The following is a 20,413-nucleotide window of genomic DNA, read 5'->3' as shown; positions in this document are numbered from 1 at the left end:
CTCACACATAGCAGCAGTAAAAAAGTACCCAGAGTTTTAATGGGCTATACCCCGAATGGTGTCCGCTTGGCTGGTTAAGGACTTCACTGCTCGTCTGTTTGCTCCAGATCCAAATTCCACCCTCCGCCAGTATATACTAATTTGTCTGTGTCCTCCTATGGAGCAAAATGGCCATCAGGCATAGGTCAGTGCACTGCACCCACCGCCAAATGTGTGAAAGAAACAAGTGTGTCAAATGAGTTATGTGATGATTGAATAAAGCCTTAAAAGATCTCAGAGCTGGAAAAGCTCAGTCCAAGTCGCCGGAGTTGGGCGGGAGTAAAGAGGCGCACGTGGCCAGGACAATTCTGCACGTGCGCACAACGGCACAACGGCACAATGACATCAGTCTGGAAGTAGAATGGAAGTGCGATCCCATAAAGCTAAGTATATTAGCCGCCATACAGAGGAAATCCAAAAAAGACATACCACTCATGGTAAGGTCTGAGGACAGGTTTGAAAGCTCCAGCACCGGAGAACAATCTTTGCATGAGTACTTACCTTCACAATTTCTTAAAGAGGAACTGTCACAAAAATCTTAAAATTTAAAACACATAAGAAGTACGTTTCTACCAGAGTAAAATGAGCCATACATTACTTTTCTCCTATGTTCCTGTCACTTACAATAAGAAGTAGAAATCTGTCATTACCGACAGATTTTGGACTAGCCCATCTTCTCATAGGGGGGTTCTCATGGGTTTCTTTATTTTTAAAAGCATTTAGTGAATGGCAGTTGCTCCATCCAACTGCCAAAATAGTGTATAGAGAGCAGGGAGGCTGGCCAGCATCAGTGTATAAATCTTGTTCAGGGAATGTCTTTATAAAGAATAAAGGCCATGCTGAGAATCCCCCATGATGAGATGGACTAACACAAAACCTGTCGGTAATGTCAGATTTCTGCTACCTACTGTAGGAGAGAAGTAATTTATGGCTCATTTTACTCTGGAAAAAATGTACTTCTTAATTGTACGCATTTTTAATTTTAAGATTTTCGCGACAGTTCCTCTTTAAATAAAGTGTTTTCATACTGCATATGATGAAATTTACCATCAAGTTTTTTTTTCACAAACAATTTACATAGTATCAAGTTACAGGTAAGAACAACAGTTAGCATCACTCATTATAAACAAAAAAATATTAGTACTTCAGGATGATTTACATATTTGGTGGGTTATTTGTTGGATTTATGAGAAAACTAATATAACTAAATCACACTTGCACATCAGGCATAGCATACAGGCTTCTTGCTAGGCAAATAATGCACAATTAAAATTTAACTCATAGTAAACACAGACTTATGTAGGGCACTCACTGTACTGTACTTACTTGACATTAGTTACCTAAATCCTGGTAGTATGGTGTACCTACAGTAAATCCTGGTAGTATGGTGTACTATCTCCTCATCAGCACACAGGGGCCAGCAGGGAGGAAGTCAGAAAGGGCATGATGCCATGATGAAGGTAGTAGAGGCAGCTACTGCATCCAAGTTGTGTGGCCAAGCAGCTGGTCAGATATGCACAGAGCTTGCATAGGAGGATAATGCAGTATCCTAAGGAACATTAGGGAACGCATAACACTGTCTATATGTACAGTCAGAGCATCTACTGTATGTAATTAAGGCTCTGGGAAATTTGGGTGCTGGGTGAAGCCCGAAAAACAGACCACCATGCCCCTGCAAAAGTCCCTGCGACGTTAATTAATATTCCCACTCCAGGCCACCGTAGACTCAGGGGTAACACATAATTCAAATTACGCAGTTTTTATAGTAATTTGTGCACAGTCTGTTGATGGCACCCAAGTTACTGTCTAAACACCACCACAGCCATAATTCCCATTACAGCCAAATTTCCCTGCCCCGCTTTGTGCTGCCTCCACAGTAAAAACCCTGAATAGTACCCTACTTACTACAGAGTGCCTGTAGAGCAGCTTAGTAACCACTGACAGCAGCAGGGACAACTAAACAAGCAGGAAAACCTAAACAATTTAGAGTATTTGAATATTTTTCAGTACTAGGTGGCTAAAGTATGCAACCATTGTTTCTCATCATGCCAGAACATAGTGGAGTTTGCTGAAAGGTTAGGTAATTATTTGTGAGATTGTAGCCTCATGGGTTTGTCTAGAATGAAAAGTTTTATGAACAAATGCAGACTGTTCTGTACTTCTTACAGAATTCCTACAAACCCCGCAATGTATGAACATCATCCAGGCAAACACTGAACACATTTGCCACATAATTTTTAAAAAATCCTTTTGCCGTTTGTTGAGCTTGTTTCTACTCTCCAATGTTCTAAACAATCCACCAACTAACAAGCATATTTGTGTTTTAGATTTCATGGCATAAAACATCATTTGATTACCACAGCACTGATTCCCTTTGGCACTGAATGATTTGACTAACCTTTGAATGCTGTACTAGAAAGTCAGGAAGAGCATGGATGTGGGCAAGTAGTTCAACATAGTCTTGACAATGAAAATAATATATTTGTGATAGTATATTACGGACAGTAAATCTTTGCATAGCTTTTCTGTGATCTGAAAAACAGAAGAAGAAATACTAAGCTGAAAGATAAGTTACCACTTACTTTGCATTACAGTGCTGCCATTTGGGATTACCTATGGAGTTAAACTTCCCATCAAGTAGACCCATTTATTTGTTACATCCCCAATTCAATTAACTTTATTCCTTATGCCTTATTGACTTGGGAAAGTGTGAAAATTGTTTGGTGCAGTAAAAAAAACAAACAAACAAAAAAAAAAAAACATGGACAGAAACAGACCAGTGTTCTCCCCAGAATTTTTTTTCCAGCCGGGTGGCATGAAAAAGTAGCCGGGTGGGAAATTAAGGTCACAATGGGTGACCTCTGCTACTAGGGTGATGTCTGCTACTACTAGGCAAAAATGGGGAGGGAGGATCATGCTAGGTGCTGCTCGCTAGGGAGAAGATTAGGTGAATCACGCTGGTCGTTACTTGGTGAGGTAGTAATGCTAGGCACTGCCGATAGGGGTAGAGGATTACACTAAATGATGCTAATGGATTAAGAGGCATCTTGCACGGAGTGGTGCTGTTTTGATGGGCAATCCGATAAAGTGCTGCCAAAGCGGGATTAATACAAGAAAGGGGCTGTAGTCAGGGTGACTAATTTAGGCCCAAAAACCACACATGCCCACAAACTGTTCTGTTATCTCATTCAAAAAGTCACAGAATAGTTTTGGCTGACATGGTGGTAGTAAACCCCTGTAGACATGTTTGTTGTGTGTCTATGCTAAACATCATGCACTACAAAAGAAAATAAAAGTGCTTGGGGGTTTCTGATGTGGCTTTTCCCCTTAAACAAATTCAAGCAGTGGTAAGCAGACATACATATACAGGAAATACAGTATATGGAGGATAGAGGGGGTTGAGTAGAAAAAGTGAATACAAACTGAAGGGAAGAGGAATAGGTGCGAGTGTCTGGGAGGGAGAAAGATTGTCTTTGAGGGACAGAGTGTGTGTGAAAAAGACTGGGAAAGGGGAAAGAAAAAAAGAGGGAGAAAGTGTGTAGACAGAGAGGGAAATGTGTAAGAGGGAGAGTGAGAAACAGACTAATGCAGGAATGAAAATGGTGTGAGTGCACAGCACACTGCAGGAAGTCTGCAGACTGATGTCCAGGACAGCTAGATTCACAGCTATGCAACGTCTCCGGCAGAGCAGTGGGGGAAGGAAAGCAGTAGTAGCTGCCTGTAAAGTTTTCTAATACCTGTTTTGGTCGCACAGAGATGGCAGCTGACAATCACCACAGGGATTCCATTGCTGGGGGACCATTATTACTGCTATAAGATAACCATCTGCCCTGCTGTTGCTCTCCCCGGCAGGAACGAGTTACACACTATTCTCTATGTGCTCTGAGCCTGAGCTCTAATCGGGGGAGGCTGGAGCACGTGCTGGGAAATTCCCTGCCTGCATGATAGGAAGACAGGAGGAGGAGAGCCCGTCCTCTGCACTACTCGGTCTCGGGCAGATCAGTGACTCCAGAGGGAACACAGCAAGTCCACGTTCTCTCAGCCCTTTTTCTGTGTGCTCCGACTCCTTCAAAGCTCCCGCGGTAGCTTATAATGTCAGTTCTGATACGCAGGAGCTGAGGAGGAGGGCGGAGATAGTGTTAGAGTGACAGCGGGCCAGCTCCAATGCCACAGCCACTGCACATAGTGCTGGATGAGTGTGGAGGACGGCATGCCGTAGACAGGGGGGACCTGAGACCAGCCGGGCGGGGACTGAGACCAGCCGGGCGCTCCGCCCAGTTAAAAGGCTCTGGGGAGAACACTGCAGACTCTTCCGCATGTAAGGAGACAGCCCTGTTGCTGCAAAAAGTGGTCATAAGCCAACTGCACACATTTAACCACTTCCCGACCGCCTAACGCACAGAGGCGGCCGGGAAGTGGACCAGCTCATGCCCAAAGGCGGCGGTCCTTGTAGGGGCATGGGCGGAGCGATCGCGTCATCCGTGACGCGATCCTCCGCCGGCGCCTGTCACCGCTCACCCGCCGCAACATCCCGCCGGCCATACGGAAGCGCCGGCGGGATGTTAACCCCGCGATCGCCGCATACAAAGTGTATAATGCACTTTGTAATGTTTACAAAGTGTATTATACAGGCTGCCTCCTGCCCTGGTGGTCCCAGTGTCCGAGGGACCACCAGGGCAGGCTGCAGCCACCCTAGTCTGCACCCAAGCACACTGATTTCTCCCTCCCCTGCCCCAGATCGCCCACAGGACCCCTCAGACCCCCCCCCCTGCCCACCCCCCAGACCCCTGTTTGCACCCAATCACCCCCCTAATCACCCATCAATCACTCCCTGTCACTATCTGTCAACGCTATTTTTTTTTTATCTCCCCCCCTGCCCCCTCCTGATCACCCCCCCCACCCCTCAGATTCTCCCCAGACCCCCCACCCCCTGTGTACTGTATGCATCTATCCCCCCTAATCACCTGTCAATCACCCATCAATCACCCCCTGTCACTGCCACCCATCAATCAGCCTCTAACCTGCCCCTTGCGGGCAATCTGATCACCCACCCACACCGATAGATCGCCCGCAGATCCGACATCAGATCACCACCCAAGCGCAGTGTTTACATCTATTCTCTCCTCTAAACACCCACTAATTACCCATCAATCACCCCCTATCACCACCTGTCACTGTTACCCATCAGATCAGACCCTAATCCGCCCCTTGCGGGCACCCAATCACCCGCCCACACGCTCAGATTGCCCTCAGACCCCCCCCCTTATCAATTCGCCAGTGCAATATTTACATCTGTGCTTCCCTGTAATAACCCACTGATCACCTGTCAATCACCCATCAAACACCCCCTGTCACTGCCACCCATCAATTACCCCCTGTTACTGCCACCCATCAATCAGCCGCTAACCTGCCCCTTGCGGGCAATCTGATCACCCACCCACACCAATAGATCGCCCGCAGATCCGACATCAGATCACCACCCAAGAAGAGCGTTTACATCTATTGTCTCCTCTAAACACCCACTAATTACCCATCAATCACCCATCAGATCAGACCCTAATCTGCCCCTTGCCGGCACCCAATCACCCGCCTACACGCTCAGATTGCCCTCAGACCCCCCCTTATCAATTCGCCAGGGCATTATGTACATCTGTCCTTCCCTGTAATAAACCACTGATCACCCATCAATCACCCCCTGTCACTGCCACCCATCAATCACCCCCTGTCACTGCCACTCATCAATCAGCCCCTAACCTGCCCCTTGAGGGCAATCTGATCACCCACCCACACCAATAGTTTGCCCGCAGATCCGACGTCAGATCACCTCCCAAGTGCAGTGTTTATACCCTAAACACCCACTAATTACCCATCAATCATCCCCTGTCACTGCTACCTATCAGATTAGACCCCATCTGCCCCTAGGGCACTCAATCACCCGCCCACACCCTCAGAATGCCCTCATGCCCCAGCCCTGATCACCTCGCCAGTGCATTGCTTGCATCTATTCCCCCCTCTAATCACACCTTGAGACACCCATCAATCACCTCCTGTCACCCCCTAGCACACCTACCCATCAGATCAGGCCCTAATTTGCCCCGTGTGGGCTCCTGATCACTTGGCCAAACCCTCAGATCCCCCTCAGACCCCCTTCCGATCACCTCCCTAGTGCATTGATTGCATCTATTTTCCCCTCTAACCACCCCCTGAGACACCCATCAATCACCTCCTGTCACCCCCTAGCACTCCTATCCATCAGATCAGGCCCAATACAACCTGTCATCTAAAAGGCCACCCTGCTTATGTCCGGTTCCACAAAATTCGCCCCCTCATAGACCACCTGTCATCAAAATTTTCAGATGCTTATACCCCTGAACAGTCATTTTGAGACATTTGGTTTCCAGACTACTCACGGTTTTGGGCCCGTAAAATGCCAGGGCGGTATAGGAACCCCACAAACTGACCCCATTTTAGAAAAAAAGACACCCCAATGTATTCTGTTAGGTGTATGACGAGTTCATAGAAGATTTTATTTTTTGTCAAAAGTTAGCGGAAATTGATTTTTGGTTTTTTTTCACAAAGTGTCATTTTTCACTAACTTGTGACAAAAAATAAAATCTTCTATGAACTCGCCATACACCTAACGGAATACCTTGGGGTGTCTTCTTTCTAAAATGGGGTCACTTGTGGGGTTCCTATACTGCCCTGGCATTTTAGGGGCCCTAAACCGTGAGGAGTAGTCTAGAAAACAAATGCCTCAAAATGACCTGTGATTAGGACGTTGGGCCCCTTAGCGCACCTAGGCTGCAAAAAAGTGCCACACATGTGGTATCGCCGTACTCAGGAGAAGTAGTATAATGTGTTTTGGGGTGTATTTTTACACATACCCATGCTGGGTGGGAGAAATCTCTCTGTAAATGGACAATTGTGTGTAAAAAAAATCAAACAATTGTCATTTACAGAGATATTTCTCCCACCCAGCATGGGTATGTGTAAAAATACACCCCAAAACACATTATACTACTTCTCCTGAGTACGGCGGTACCACATATGTGGCACTTTTTTGCACCCTAAGTACGCTAAGGGGCCCAAAGTCCAATGAGTACCTTTAGGATTTCACAGGTCATTTTGCGACATTGTTGGTTTCAAGACTACTCCTCACGGTTTAGGGCCCCTAAAATGCCAGGGCAGTATAGGAACCCCACAAATGACCCCATTCTAGAAAGAAGACACCCAAAGGTATTCCGTTAGGAGTATGGTGAGTTCATAGAAGATTTTATTTTTTGTCACAAGTTAGCGGAAAATGACACTTTGTGAAAAAAAAACAATTAAAATCAATTTCCGCTAACTTGTGACAAAAAAATAAAAACTTCTATGAACTCACCATACTCCTAACGGAATACCTTGGGGTGTCTTCTTTCTAAAATGGGGTCATTAGTGGGGTTCCTATACTGCCCTGGCATTTTAGCGGCCCTAAACCGTGAGGAGTAGTCTTGAAACAAAAATGACCTGTGAAATCCTAAAGGTACTCATTGGACTTTGGGCCCCTTAGCGCAGTTAGGGTGCAAAAAAGTGCCACACATGTGGTATCGCCGTACTCGGGAGAAGTAGTATAATGTGTTTTGGGGTGTATTTTTACACATACCCATGCTGGGTGGGAGAAATACCTCTGTAAATGACAATCTTTAGATTTTTTTTACACACAATTGTCCATTTACAGAGTTATTTCTCCCACCCAGCATGGGTATGTGTAAAAATACACCCCAAAACACATTGTACTACTTCTCCCGAGTACGGCGATACCACATGTGTGGCACTTTTTTGCACCCTAACTGCGCTAAGGGGCCCAAAGTCCAATGAGTACCTTTAGGATTTCACAGGTCATTTTGAGAAATTTTGTTTCAAGACTACTCCTCACGGTTTAGGGCCCCTAAAACGCCAGGACAGTATTGGAACCCCACAAATGACTCCATTTTAGAAGGAAGACACCCCAAGGTATTCTGTTAGTAGTACGGTGAGTTCATAGAAGATTTTATTTTTTGTCACAAGTTAGCGGAAATTGATTTTTATTCGTTTTTTTTTCACAAAGTGTCATTTTCCGCTAACTTGTGACAAAAAAATAAAATCTTCTATGAACTCACCGTACTACTAACGGAATACCTTGGGGTGTCTTCTTTCTAAAATGGGGTCATTTGTGGGGTTCCTATACTGTCCTGGCATTTTAGGGGCCCTAAACCGTGAGGAGTAGTCTTGAAACGAAATTTCTCAAAATGACCTGTGAAATCCTAAAGGTACTCATTGGACTTTGGGCCCCTTAGCGCAGTTAGGGTGCAAAAAAGTGCCACACATGTGGTATCGCCGTACTCGGGAGAAGTAGTACAATGTGTTTTGGGGTGTATTTTTACACATACCCATGCTGGGTGGGAGAAATACCTCTGTAAATGGACAATTGTGTGTAAAACAAAATCAAAAGATTGTCATTTACAGAGGTATTTCTCCCACCCAGCATGGGTATGTGTAAAAATACACCCCAAAACACAACATACTACTTCTCCTGAGTACGGCAATACCACATGTGTGGCACATTTTTGCAGCCTAACTGCGCTAAGGGGCCCAATGTACAATGAGCACCTTTAGGCTTTACAGGGGTGCTTACAAATTAGCACCCCCCAAAATGCGAGGACAGTAAACACACCCCACAAATGACCCCATTTTGGAAAGTAGACACTTCAAGGTATTCAGAGAGGGGCATGTTGAGTCCGTGGCATATTTCATTTTTTTTTGTCGTAAGTTAGAAGAAATGGAAACTTTTTATTTATTTTTTTTTTGTCACAAAGTGTCATTTTCCGCTTACTTGTGACAAAAATTAATAGCTTCTATGAACTCACTATGCCTCTCAGTGAATACTTTGGGATGTCTTCTTTCCAAAATGGGGTCATTTGGGGGGTATTTATACTATCCTGGAATTCTAGCCCCTCATGAAACATGTCAGGTGGTCAGAAAAGTCATAGATGCTTGAAAATGGGAAAATTCACTTTTTGCACCATAGTTTGTAAACGCTATAACTTTTACCCAAACCAATAAATATACACTGAATGGGTTTTTTTTAATCAAAAACATGTTTGTCCACATTTTTCGCGCTGCATGTATACAGAAATTTCACTTTATTTGAAAGATGTCAGCACAGAAAGTTAAAAAAATCATTTTTTTGCCAAAATTCATGTCTTTTTTGATGAATATAATAAAAAGTAAAAATCGCAGGAGCAATCAAATAGCACCAAAAGAAAGCTTTATTAGTGACAAGAAAAGGAGCCAAAATTCATTTAGGTGGTAGGTTGTATGAGCGAGCAATAAACCGTGAAAGCTGCAGTGGTCTGAATGGAAAAAAAGTGGCCGGTCCTTAAGGGGGGTAAAGCCCTAGGTCCTCAAGTGGTTAATAATGGCGGTCTGAAATAATCATTCTTGATCATTCTGAGCAGCCATTTACTGAACAAACCTACTACTTGGCTATCTCTGCTGAGATGTGTGCACTGCTATATGAAGAAGGATGAGCAGGAGCAGCCTGTACCTGTGTAATGGATTGCGGAGACACCGCCGCGCGACCTGGCAGCGGGGCGGCTGTCTCCGCGTTCAGGTCGGCGGTTTCTGCACAGCAGCGTGCGTCTGGTGTGTCTGAGCCTAGTAATGCACACAGATGGAGGCAGGACCTTTATGCCAATAGGAGAGGGATCAGCTGATCAGGACGATCAGCTGATCCCAGCGTAGTAGGTGATTGGCTAAGTGGGGCTGAGCGGTGCTGAGGAGCGCTGCTCTATATATACTTCTTGCCTGTCAGTTGCTGGTTGTCTGCCGTTGCGAATACTTATGTGCACTCAGACCAGTCAGATCCCACAGTGTGTTAGAACCAGGAGGACCTGGGAATTCACACTTAGCCAGAATACGTTTGTGTTATATGTTAGACCAGTTCCAGGGTGTTGAGACCACGGACCTCACACCCAAGCTTAGGGAAACTGTGTCATTGCGGTGTTGTACTTTAGACCAGTTCCAGGGTGTTGAGACCACGGACCTCACACCCAAGCTTAGGGATACTGTGACATTGCTGTGTTATACTTTAAACCAGTTCCAGGGTGTTGTGACCAAGGACCTCACACCCAAGCTTAGGAACTCTGTGTCATTACTGTGTTACTCTAGACTAGTTCCTGGGTGTCGAGATCAAGGAGCTCACACCCCAGTCTAGGACTCTGTTATATTTATATGTTATGACTATTTGCTCGGTTGACCTTTCTCTCGCTTTCTGATTTGGTACCTCTGCATATCTGTCTACCTGTTGCCAGACCCTGCCTGTACCGGTTACCGAATCAGTCTTCTGTCTCTGTACCTCATCTGCTCGTGTGTTTCCTACCTGGCCTGCCCGACTATCCTAGCTGTCACTCTCCCTGAGTGACACCATTTCATCAGGTGTCAGCTGCAACCAGGACTCCCGCTCCTCAGAGAGTCCGGCCTGTTAGCAGCCAATGGTCCCACCCTCTGGCTGCCGTACAGTTCACCATCTAATACTGTTATCCCTGGTTCCAGGTCCTCACCATCAAGAGATAGTTTCTGCACTGCCCGGGGTCGCCTGCCCCTCAGGTGGCTCTTGGCCGAGTCTCTTATATCTCCCGCTCCTCGGGAGATAGCCTCCAATTCATCCAATACATTTAACTCATTAGGTGTCAAGAGGTTAGTCATACTTGTATTATTGGTGATTCTGCAGATCATCCATAATCGAGTATACATCTGTATTGTTGATGATTCTGCAGATCATCAACAATCAGATTCTCTCTGTGTGCTGACACCGATCGTTACAACCTGCAGCAGGAAATAACAGCAGCAATCAGTCATGGTTTTTTGTTTTTTTTAGCATTTCCAATAACTTACAAGCAGTCAGTAGGTGTTTGGGAACACCTGTACATACTATGAACAGAGGTCCATAACAATCACAAATGATCCTTTAGGACACAAGTGTCAAACTCACAACCCACATGATTGTAAGCAGTAAAAAGAAAGGAGGCAATGGAGAGCACTAACCTGTGCTATATATGTGCTCACAGCAATCTGGAAGTTAAAACACAATAGGATGCCCCCAGCGCTTGCACTGTCAACGTCTGGCATTTCCATGCACGTAATTTGTTTGCCTTTTGCATTCTCCTTAAAGAGACTCTGAAGCGAGAATAAATCTATCACGCGGCTAAACGTGGGTCCCTTCACCCCCAAACCCACCCCCGCAAAACTTGGTCGTAGTTTTAGTCGTGATTTATTTCTTCCCGGAAGCAGGGCTAACGGCTGCAGCCCTGCTTCCAGTCGCGTCTATCAGCGGCGCATCGCCGCCTCTCCCCCGCCCCTCTCCGTGAAGGAAGACTGAGAGGGGCGGGGGAGAGGCAGAGATACGCGCTGACAGACGCGCGCGGAGCAGGGCTGCGGCGGTTAGCCCTGCCCCAATGCGGAAGCGCTCCCCGGCTGTACGGAGGGGATTTGGGGGTGAAGGGACCCCCGTTACGCCGCGGGATAGCGGCGTTTTAGCAGGGGCACACATACCCCTGCTAACTATGAGGTCTGAAGCGAGATTTATTCTCGCTTCAGACTCTCTTTAAAGAGTAACTGTTAGGCATTAAATACAAAATTAATTTTCTATCGCAGGCTATCACAATGTTAAACAGGATGCTAACCAGCCAAATAAAAACAATCTTATTTTTTTCCAATTAGGTCTTCTCTCTCCATGCCCCCAGGCTCTATAAACGTACGCACGGCACGGCCACAGAAGAGAAGTGACAGGCATGCTGTATCAGCCTGATTGGCTGAAGCCTCTGTCACTCACCTCTCTGTGCTGCTATTGGCCGCCTGGTCTCCCCTTCACTCTTCATCTTGCAGCCGCTGTTATTGCGCAGGGAGGGGGGGCCACAGGCTGTCTCCTGTCACTGCCTTGGCCCCCCTGCTCCAGAGGCATGCAATTTTTTTTTAACCTGGAGGGCACAAGATGGCCCCTGCCAGGAACAGAATTCTCAACATTTTACTATATCAAATTCAGTGAAATCCATATATGGACACTACAATACATATGTGATGTAAATAGATCAAGTATGTATCTACTTACATATGTGTTTTTTGGGGGGGGGGGCACATTTTGGCTAATAGTTTCTCTTTAAAGTGTACCAGAGACAAGAAAAAACAAAAAATCTATACATACCTGGGGCTTCCTCCATCCTCCTCCGGCCTGATCGCTCCCACGCCGCCGTCCTCAGCCATGGGAGCGAGACAGAGGCATGCACTGCGCATGCGCCGACTGGTCGAAATTATGGCAGTGGAGTGAAATGATTATATGCTTTATTACACACAGAGGAGGAGAAACTGCTAAACTGTAACTGCACTACAGGACAAAAACAATCTCTCTCAGTAGTGGGAGGAGACAGGCTGGGTTAGGGCCTGTTTCCACTACACGCAGAAAAAAACTGACTCCAATGAATGCCTATGGGCCTGTTTCCACTAAACGCAATTTTTCTGATGCAGATTTTCCCATAGGCATTCATTGGAGTCAGTTTTTCTGCATCCATTCTGCATCCAATCTGCGTCCGATCTGCGTGTAGTGGAAACAGGCCCTTAGGGTATTTCCCTGTGTTCAGGATACTGACAGAAAGAAGAAACTGGATGCAATCTAAAAGCTTTATCTGAAATATTTATTGCGAACTGTACAGATGGGCAATTTATAAAACTTTGTGCATTGAAAATAATGGGCAGCTAGTACTTTAAAGAGTAACTGTTGGGCATAAAATCAAAAATCAATTATTTATTTTTATCTGGTAAACAAGTAATAAGGATGCTAACAAGGCAATCCAAAAGTTAAAATCTCTATTACTTTTCTTGTTGATAAATGATCATTCCCCAGTTTACCTGACTTATTTGGTACACACAAAATTTGGTACACAAAAATGAAGTTGCAGAGCATGCTGGGTTGTCCTTTTTTGCTTCTGTACTTCCCCTCAGCCTTAACTAATGCAGCCTGATTGGCTGAAGCCTCCTTCCCTCCTGCCCCCCCCCCCCCCCCCACACACACACACCCACGCAAACACACCTACCTCTGTTCCTCTCTGATTGGCCAATATTTCTCATGCTGAGACAATGCACTTTCTATAGTGAAGGGTGGGCAAATCGGGCAGAGGAGACTAAGGGAGGAAATTGCATCAGAATTGGCTTCAAAATAGCCACACTTAAAATGGGAAATGCCAAGAAGGATTTTCTCTTATTTTACTGTAGAAAAATCACTAAAATCAAAACGTGGACAGTGCAATACATAGGTTATGTAAGTAGAGCAAGTATTTAGCTGCTTATATATTTGTTTTGTTTCTGAGATATAATGGCTGACAGCTCCTCTTTAAAGAGACACTGAAGTCTCATAAAAAACATCGGATTTCAAAAATGTCTTTAACACGCTAGCTTAAAGGGACACTTAAGTCAAACAAAAAAATTGAGTTTTACTCACCTATGGCTTCCATTAGCCCTCTGCAGCTGTCCGGTGCCCTCGCTTCTCCCTCCGATCCTCCTGGCCCCGCGGGCAGCCACTTCCTGTTTCGGTGACAGGAGCTGACAGGCTGGGGACGCGAGTAATTCTTCGCGTTCCTGGCCACAATAGCACCATCTATGCTGCTATAGCATATATCATATAACTTATAGCAGCATAGAGGATGCTAATGTGTCTGGGAACGCGAAGAATCACTTGCCTGTCAGCTCCTGTCACCGAAACAGGAAGTGGCTGCCCACGGGGCCAGGAGGATCGGAGGGAGACAGCGAGGGCACCGGACAGCTGCAGAGGGCTAATGGAAGCCATAGGTGAGTAAAACTCATTTTTTTTGTTTGACTTAAGTGTCCCTTTAACTAAAACGCCACATCCCCTCGGCTGTAATTTAACTAAATCCCTAACTCCCCCTCCATCTCCCCCACAAAATCCATTACTTTCTTGGTCGTGGATTTTGCTGCTGGAGGAGGCAGAGCTTTTCAGCCGCAGCTCTCTCTCCTTACGCGTCAATCAGCGCGTATCTCCACCTCTCCCCCGCCCCTCTCAGTGAAGGAAGACTGAGAGGGGCGGGGGAGAAGCGGCGATCCAGGCTGATAGACGCGTGGAGAGGCAGAGCTGCAACTGAAAGCTCTGCCTCTCACGGAAGTGCTGCTCTGATTGCCCCGCGGGGAGTTTGGGGGGGATTTAGTTTACAGCCACGGGGATGCAGCGGTTTAGTTAGGGCTTTCGTGTTAAAGACATCTTTGAAATAAAAAAAAGATGATTTTTATGAGACTTTAGAGTCTCTTAAAGGGTCTGGGCACACCATAGCATTACCCTGCAACACAGATGGCCATTCAGTCTACAAAAATTCAGGGCACCTGTGTTGCAGCGCTGACCCTATGCAATCATATTGAATGAGACAGCACTGCATTGTGCACACAAATACATGAAGCAAAGCGTTGTCTGAACTAACTACTGCACAGCGCATACGTTTTGTCCAAAAGACAGTGCTGTCTATGTACTGCCTGATGTTCCAGCAAATGTTACACTGATGGGCAGTGCTGAAATTAGCTCAGTAAGGCAACACTGTTCTCAGGACCTCAGTCATACAAATGAGTTGAAAAATGGCAGTCTTATCCTTATCACTGAAAAAGTAAACAAAATAATATGTAAGCACAGATAGCATTAAAAAAAAAAAAACAATTTAAATACAGTACACATACGTACCCTCTTCTGGGTGGGCTTGTGTAATGAGACTACAGTGCAAAAAACAAGCATTTGCAATATCTGCCACTCTTTCCACCATAAAGCTGTTTTCAGTATCAATGAAAATAGTTTCACCACCAATGCCTCCAAAGCACTCTGGTATTTGTACATCGACTGCAAGCTGGATGCTGCCAACATAAAGAGTCAGGGATCAAAAAGGGGAATTTGGAGAAAAACAACGTTTAAAGAAAAGCAAACCTAAAATGAATTTAAAGCTCTCCTAAATCACTTGATATGCCTGAACTCAGCCCCATTTAGCCAGGAACCCTAAAAATCAGCATCCAACCCAACTGTGGGGGGAGGAGTTGTTAGTGAGCATCAATCCATGGAGTTTGTTCATCCTGTACCAAATAACGAAAATTGACATCAAATTATGTTGTCTATTGCATGAGATTCTGTGGCCAATGCTCCTCTTGATTTCCTTTCTTTTTAATCTGTAAGGCCTACTGGCTGACACATTAAGAAGAAAGGTGTTCACTCAACCCATTACGATTTCAATATCGAATCAGCATTCATGATTTTTTTTCGTGATTGCACCACTTTGTTATTTTGGATAGGGTTAGGAAAAGAAACGGTGTAAAACAGTTCAAATACAGATAGTCAAACAGTTGTATCTTTATACTGCCACAAAATCTAGACAATGTGAGGATGTGTGAAACTAATGCATTATTCATTTGTCTACCCTTAAAAAGGATTCTTAAAGAGACTCCGTAACAAAAATTGCATCCTGTTTTTTATCATCCTACATGTTCCAAAAGCTATTCTAATGTGTTCTGGCTTACTGCAGCACTTTCTACTATGACCATCTCTGTAATAAATCAATGTATCTTTCCCCTGTCAGACTTGTCGGCCTGTGTCTGGAAGGCTGCCAAGTTCTTCAGTGTTGTGGTTCTGCTATGAACTCACCCTTTCTGGCCCCTCTATGCACACTGCCTGTGTGTTATTTAGATAAGAGAGAAGAGAGAAGCTGCTCTAATCAGCTGGATAAATCGTCCTCTGAGCTGGCTGGGCTTTCACATACTGAGGAATTACAAACAAGGGCAAAGTTGTTTGCAAGAAGAAAAGAGCAGCCTGAAACTTCAGTGCATGGGGGAAAGAAACACACAAATGATCTCTTGAGATTCAAAAGGAATGCTGTATACAGCCTGCTTATGTATGGATGTATTTTCTATGTGTGGACATACTGTACATCAACCTACTTCCTGTTTTGGTGGCCATTTTGTTTGTTTACAAACAAACTTTTTAAAACTGTTTTTAACCACTTTTAATGCGGCGAGGAGCGGCGAAATTGTGACAGAGGGTAATAGGAGATGTCCCCTAACGCACTGGTATGTTTACTTTTGAGCGATTTTAACAATACAGATTCTCTTTAAGCAGAACCCAAAAAATCATTTTTACTCACTTGGGGCTTCTACCAGCCCCCTGCATCTGTCTCATGGTCTCGCAGTCACTCTCGGGGATCCTCCTGTCCCCCGCCGCCACCTCGGGGATCCTCCTGTCCCCCGCCGCCACCTACTTACTACTGCAGCCGACAGGCTCACTGCGCCAGCCTGGCCACACGTCTTCTTCTTCACGTTCCCGTCTGCAAAAGCACTATTGTGGAAGGGAACGCGAAGAAGACTACGTGTCACCAGACCTGTCAGCGAATAGAAAGTAGCTGGCGGCGGGGGACAAGAGGATCTGAGAGTGACTGTGAGGGCACGGGACAGATGCAGGAGGCTGGTAGAAGCCCCAGGTGAGTAAAAATGATTTTTTTTTTAGTTAGGCTTAATTGAGATTATAAACTATAGTTAAAAAAAAAAATGAAAACCCATAAATCAAAAGATGAGTACTTGTTTTACTTTACCTTTGTTTTGCAATATCCATGGTCAGATTTTTAAGAATTTATTAAGAAAAAAAAAGAAAGACTGTTCCTTCCCTGTATTCCTGATTTAAGCCAGACATGATGTCATTTCCTCCCTTCCTCTTTTATCTCCTCTGCAATGTTTGTGCACATTTGCTCACTCTCCTCCCAGAGTTTACAGACACTCACACTAAGAACCATGCGCAAGAATGCCTCATTAGTATGCAACTGTGTTTGGAACAGAAAGCACCAAGGGCGTAGCAATAGCCATAGCGGCCGCTATAGGGCCTTAGAGCATATGGGACCCAGTGTGTACTTAACCACTTTGTCCTCCTTGACGTATAAAAACGTCAAGGAGGACAGGCGCGCTCCCGCGGCCGATCGCGCGCGTGCATGCGCACTCCCGGCCGCGGATTCGGTAGCCACGGAATCAATGTATCGGGCTGTGGAGCCCGATCACTGATTCCTCTCCCCCGCTGAAAAAGCGACAGCTTCTCTCGGAAGCTTAACTTTTTCTGAAGCTATGTCCCTCTAAGCGTACATTGTACGCTTAGAGTGACGTCATGTAAACAAAATCGAGATTGTCATCTTGTGGCCAAAAAGTAAAACTACAAGTAAAAGTAAAAAAAACATTACCATACACAAATATTTCCCCAAATAAAACACTTTTATATCCCACTCTCCCAAAAATGGCCACATAAAATGTTTAATAAAAAAAAACAAAAAACATTACTATTACAAAAAAAAAAAATATTTACCTAAGGTTCTAAACTTTTTAAATAACTATGCAAAGATGAAATATTTCTCTCTATTTTTTTTTTATAAGCTTGTAAATAGTGATGAATGCAAAACGGAAAAAATGCACTTTTATTTCCAAGTAAAATATTGTCGCGATACATTGTGATAGGGACATAATTTAAACGGTGAAATAACCGTGACAAATGGGCAATTACAATACGTGGGTTTTAATTATGGAGGTATGTATTATTTTAAGACTATAATGGCCGAAAACTGACAAATTAATGAATTTTTTTTCTTATTCTTACTGTTAAAATGCATTTACAGTAAGGTAGCTCTTAGCAAAATGTACCCCCCAAAGAAAGCCTAATTGGTGGCGGAAAAAACAAGATATAGATCAGTTCATTGTGATAAGTAGTGATAAAGTTATAGGCTAATGAATGGGAGGTGAACATTGCTCGGATGCATAAAGTGAAAACGACAGAGAGCTTAAGTGGTTAATGTATTCACCATTAACCTTTTTGTGTTTCTCTACACTTTGACTTTGTCTTAGTGCCCATGAACTATATGTGCAGTGTTGATTGCATGAGAAGGTAAACCACCCAATTAACTCATTTCTATAGGGGAGGGGCAGGTGGCATTGCTTAAGCCTACATCTGAGGGCCCCATGATCTCTAGCTACGCCACTGGAAAGAACACAGAAACTTGTGAGCTACCGTATACAAATCGGGTTTCGGCAGCAGCCACGGGAAATGAGTAACAGTATCAGCCCTTCACACCAGTTTAGTGTCAGCCTCTTCTTTTATCACTGGCAACTGCAAGAGCTAAGGAACCTAGGGTACAGTATATTATCTACACTACTTGTATTGTTATAAATAGGGGGATTGTAGGGCAGGGTGATATAGATGTAAGTTTAGTAAACACATTACAGGGGTTTTCAAAACTTTGATTTGAAGTTTAATACCACTTTCAAAAGGAATTTCAGCCTAAACAAACATACTGTCATTGTTACATTAGTTATGTTAATTAAAATAGATAGGTAATATAATCTCTTACCCACCCTGTTTTTTTTTATTTCAATCTTTTTTATTAAAGAATTATTTTTTTTTAAAAGCAGAATATGAACATAACAGTACAGACTATGTAGGTATTCGCTTAATAACAGGTTACAACACATCACATATTCATATGCGAAACTTAAGTCTAATAACAAATGCAAAAGATAAAGAATGAAAAGGTGAACAAGATATAGGAGTGTCATAGATAGGCATACATGGGGTAATCAAGGGGACGATGATCACTTAACACATATCCAGTATTGCTATCTAGAGGGGGTAGCTACTGAATATCTAGTTGTGGCAAAATACCTCTCACTCATTCATAGAACCAAAATATGGCTGAGCAAGAGCCTATTTCGCTCTAGCGTGGTTCATAGCAAGTGTGCCCTGTCTCCCAGTGGAGGCAGAAGCGGATATCAGATAAGCTTATCTAACGACAAACTGGGAAAGGAGAAGAAAAGAGAAAAGTATAGGGTGGGAAGTAGTGTTGTTGGGACGAGGAGGTCAAGCAGTATCAAACCAGTCAAGACTATGAGGATTAAAGCTGCCCAGGGGAATCAGAGATTCCTAATCATAGCACCGTTGTTAGAACCCAAAAGATATTCTATGTAGGAGGACCAGGTGTTATTGAATCTAGTCATGTTATCTTCCAGCCGAGCACGTAGTTTTTCGAAAAAGAGGATACGGCTTAACCTGCTTTTTACTAGCTCGAAGGATAGGAGACCAGAGTTCCATGCTGCAGCGATTGTTAGCTTGGTTGCAGTAAAAATATAATTTACTAGTGCATTTTGTGGTTTAGTAAGGTTTGGGTATGGGAGGCCCAGTAGGGTATGGGTAGGATCTCTAGGAATTGGTTGGTTTACTAAGGAGGAGGCCCAGGTGCATACTCTTAGCTAGAGCCGACGAACTTTAGGGCATTTCCACCAGATGTGGGCTTGAGTGCCCGAGGCATTGCAACCCCTGAAGCAGTTCGGGGATGCAGTTTTGTTAAATGCAGCTATTCGGGCGGGAACCATGTACCATCGGAAGAGTACCTTGTAGTTGACCTCCACTAAGTCTGCATTAATTGAGATTTTAGGGATATTGGTCCAAATGTCTGAGAGATCGTCGGGGTCTATTAGGATGTTCAAGTCTCTCTCCCAATCAACTACATATTTGGGCTTATGTTTAGATTGTGCATGGGATAGCGCCTGATATATAGAGGATATGGCACCTGGGGAGAGCGGGTCAGAGGCACAGATGTGTTCAAATGGGGTTCTAGTTAAAGGGGCACTACAGTGAAAAACTGTAAAATTTAAAATATGTGCAAACATATACAAATAAGACATACATTTTTTCCAGAGTAAAATGAGCCATGAATTACTTTTCTCCTATGTTGCTGTCACTTACAGTAGGTTGTAGAAATCTGACAGAAGTGACAGGTTTTGGACTAGGCCATCTCTTTATAGGGGATTCTGAGAGATATATTTATTTTCAAAAGCACTTAGTGAATGGCAGTTGCTCTGTCCAACTGCCAAAAAACTGTGTAGGGTGCAGGGAAGCTGGCCAGCATCTTTGTTTAAATCCTTTTTAGGGAATATCTTTATAAAGAATAAAAGCCTTGCAGAGAATCCCCTATGAAGAGATGGACTAGTCCAAAACCTGTCACTTCTGTCAGATTTCTACTGCTTACTGTAAGTGACAGGGACATAGGAGAAAAGTAATTTATTGCTCATTTTACTCTGGAAGAAACGTACTTCTTATTTGTATATGTTTGCAGATATTTTAAATTTTACAGTTTTTCGCTGTAGTGCCCCTTTAACGGGGATTCCGTATGTCTGAGGTGGGATTTAACAAAGTGCGAAATTTGTAAATAGCGGAATCTTTCAGCGTGGGGGAGCTGATTATGTTCACATAGGGAGACTAGGGACTTCATACCTGTGCCTGATGAAAGGGCATAGATCG

General features: G+C 44.3%; 1 protein-coding gene across 2 annotated transcripts in view; it reads right to left on the bottom strand.

Moving 5' to 3' along the window:
* Positions 1 to 20,413, bottom strand: part of RAD51C (RAD51 paralog C) — a 113,647-nt gene that overhangs the window by 71,849 nt on the left and 21,385 nt on the right. For both annotated transcript variants that reach the window (XM_068268635.1, XM_068268636.1), the window contains 2 exons: positions 14,792 to 14,958; positions 2,438 to 2,571 (listed from right to left, as the gene is read on the bottom strand). In XM_068268635.1, coding sequence (XP_068124736.1) covers positions 2,438 to 2,571; positions 14,792 to 14,958 — 301 coding nt within the window. The remainder of the gene's footprint in view (positions 1 to 2,437; positions 2,572 to 14,791; positions 14,959 to 20,413) is intronic.

This window comes from Hyperolius riggenbachi, chromosome 2, assembly GCF_040937935.1.
Source record: "Hyperolius riggenbachi isolate aHypRig1 chromosome 2, aHypRig1.pri, whole genome shotgun sequence".
Taxonomy (NCBI): domain Eukaryota; kingdom Metazoa; phylum Chordata; class Amphibia; order Anura; family Hyperoliidae; genus Hyperolius; species Hyperolius riggenbachi.
This window is presented reverse-complemented; position numbering and strand designations above follow the sequence as displayed.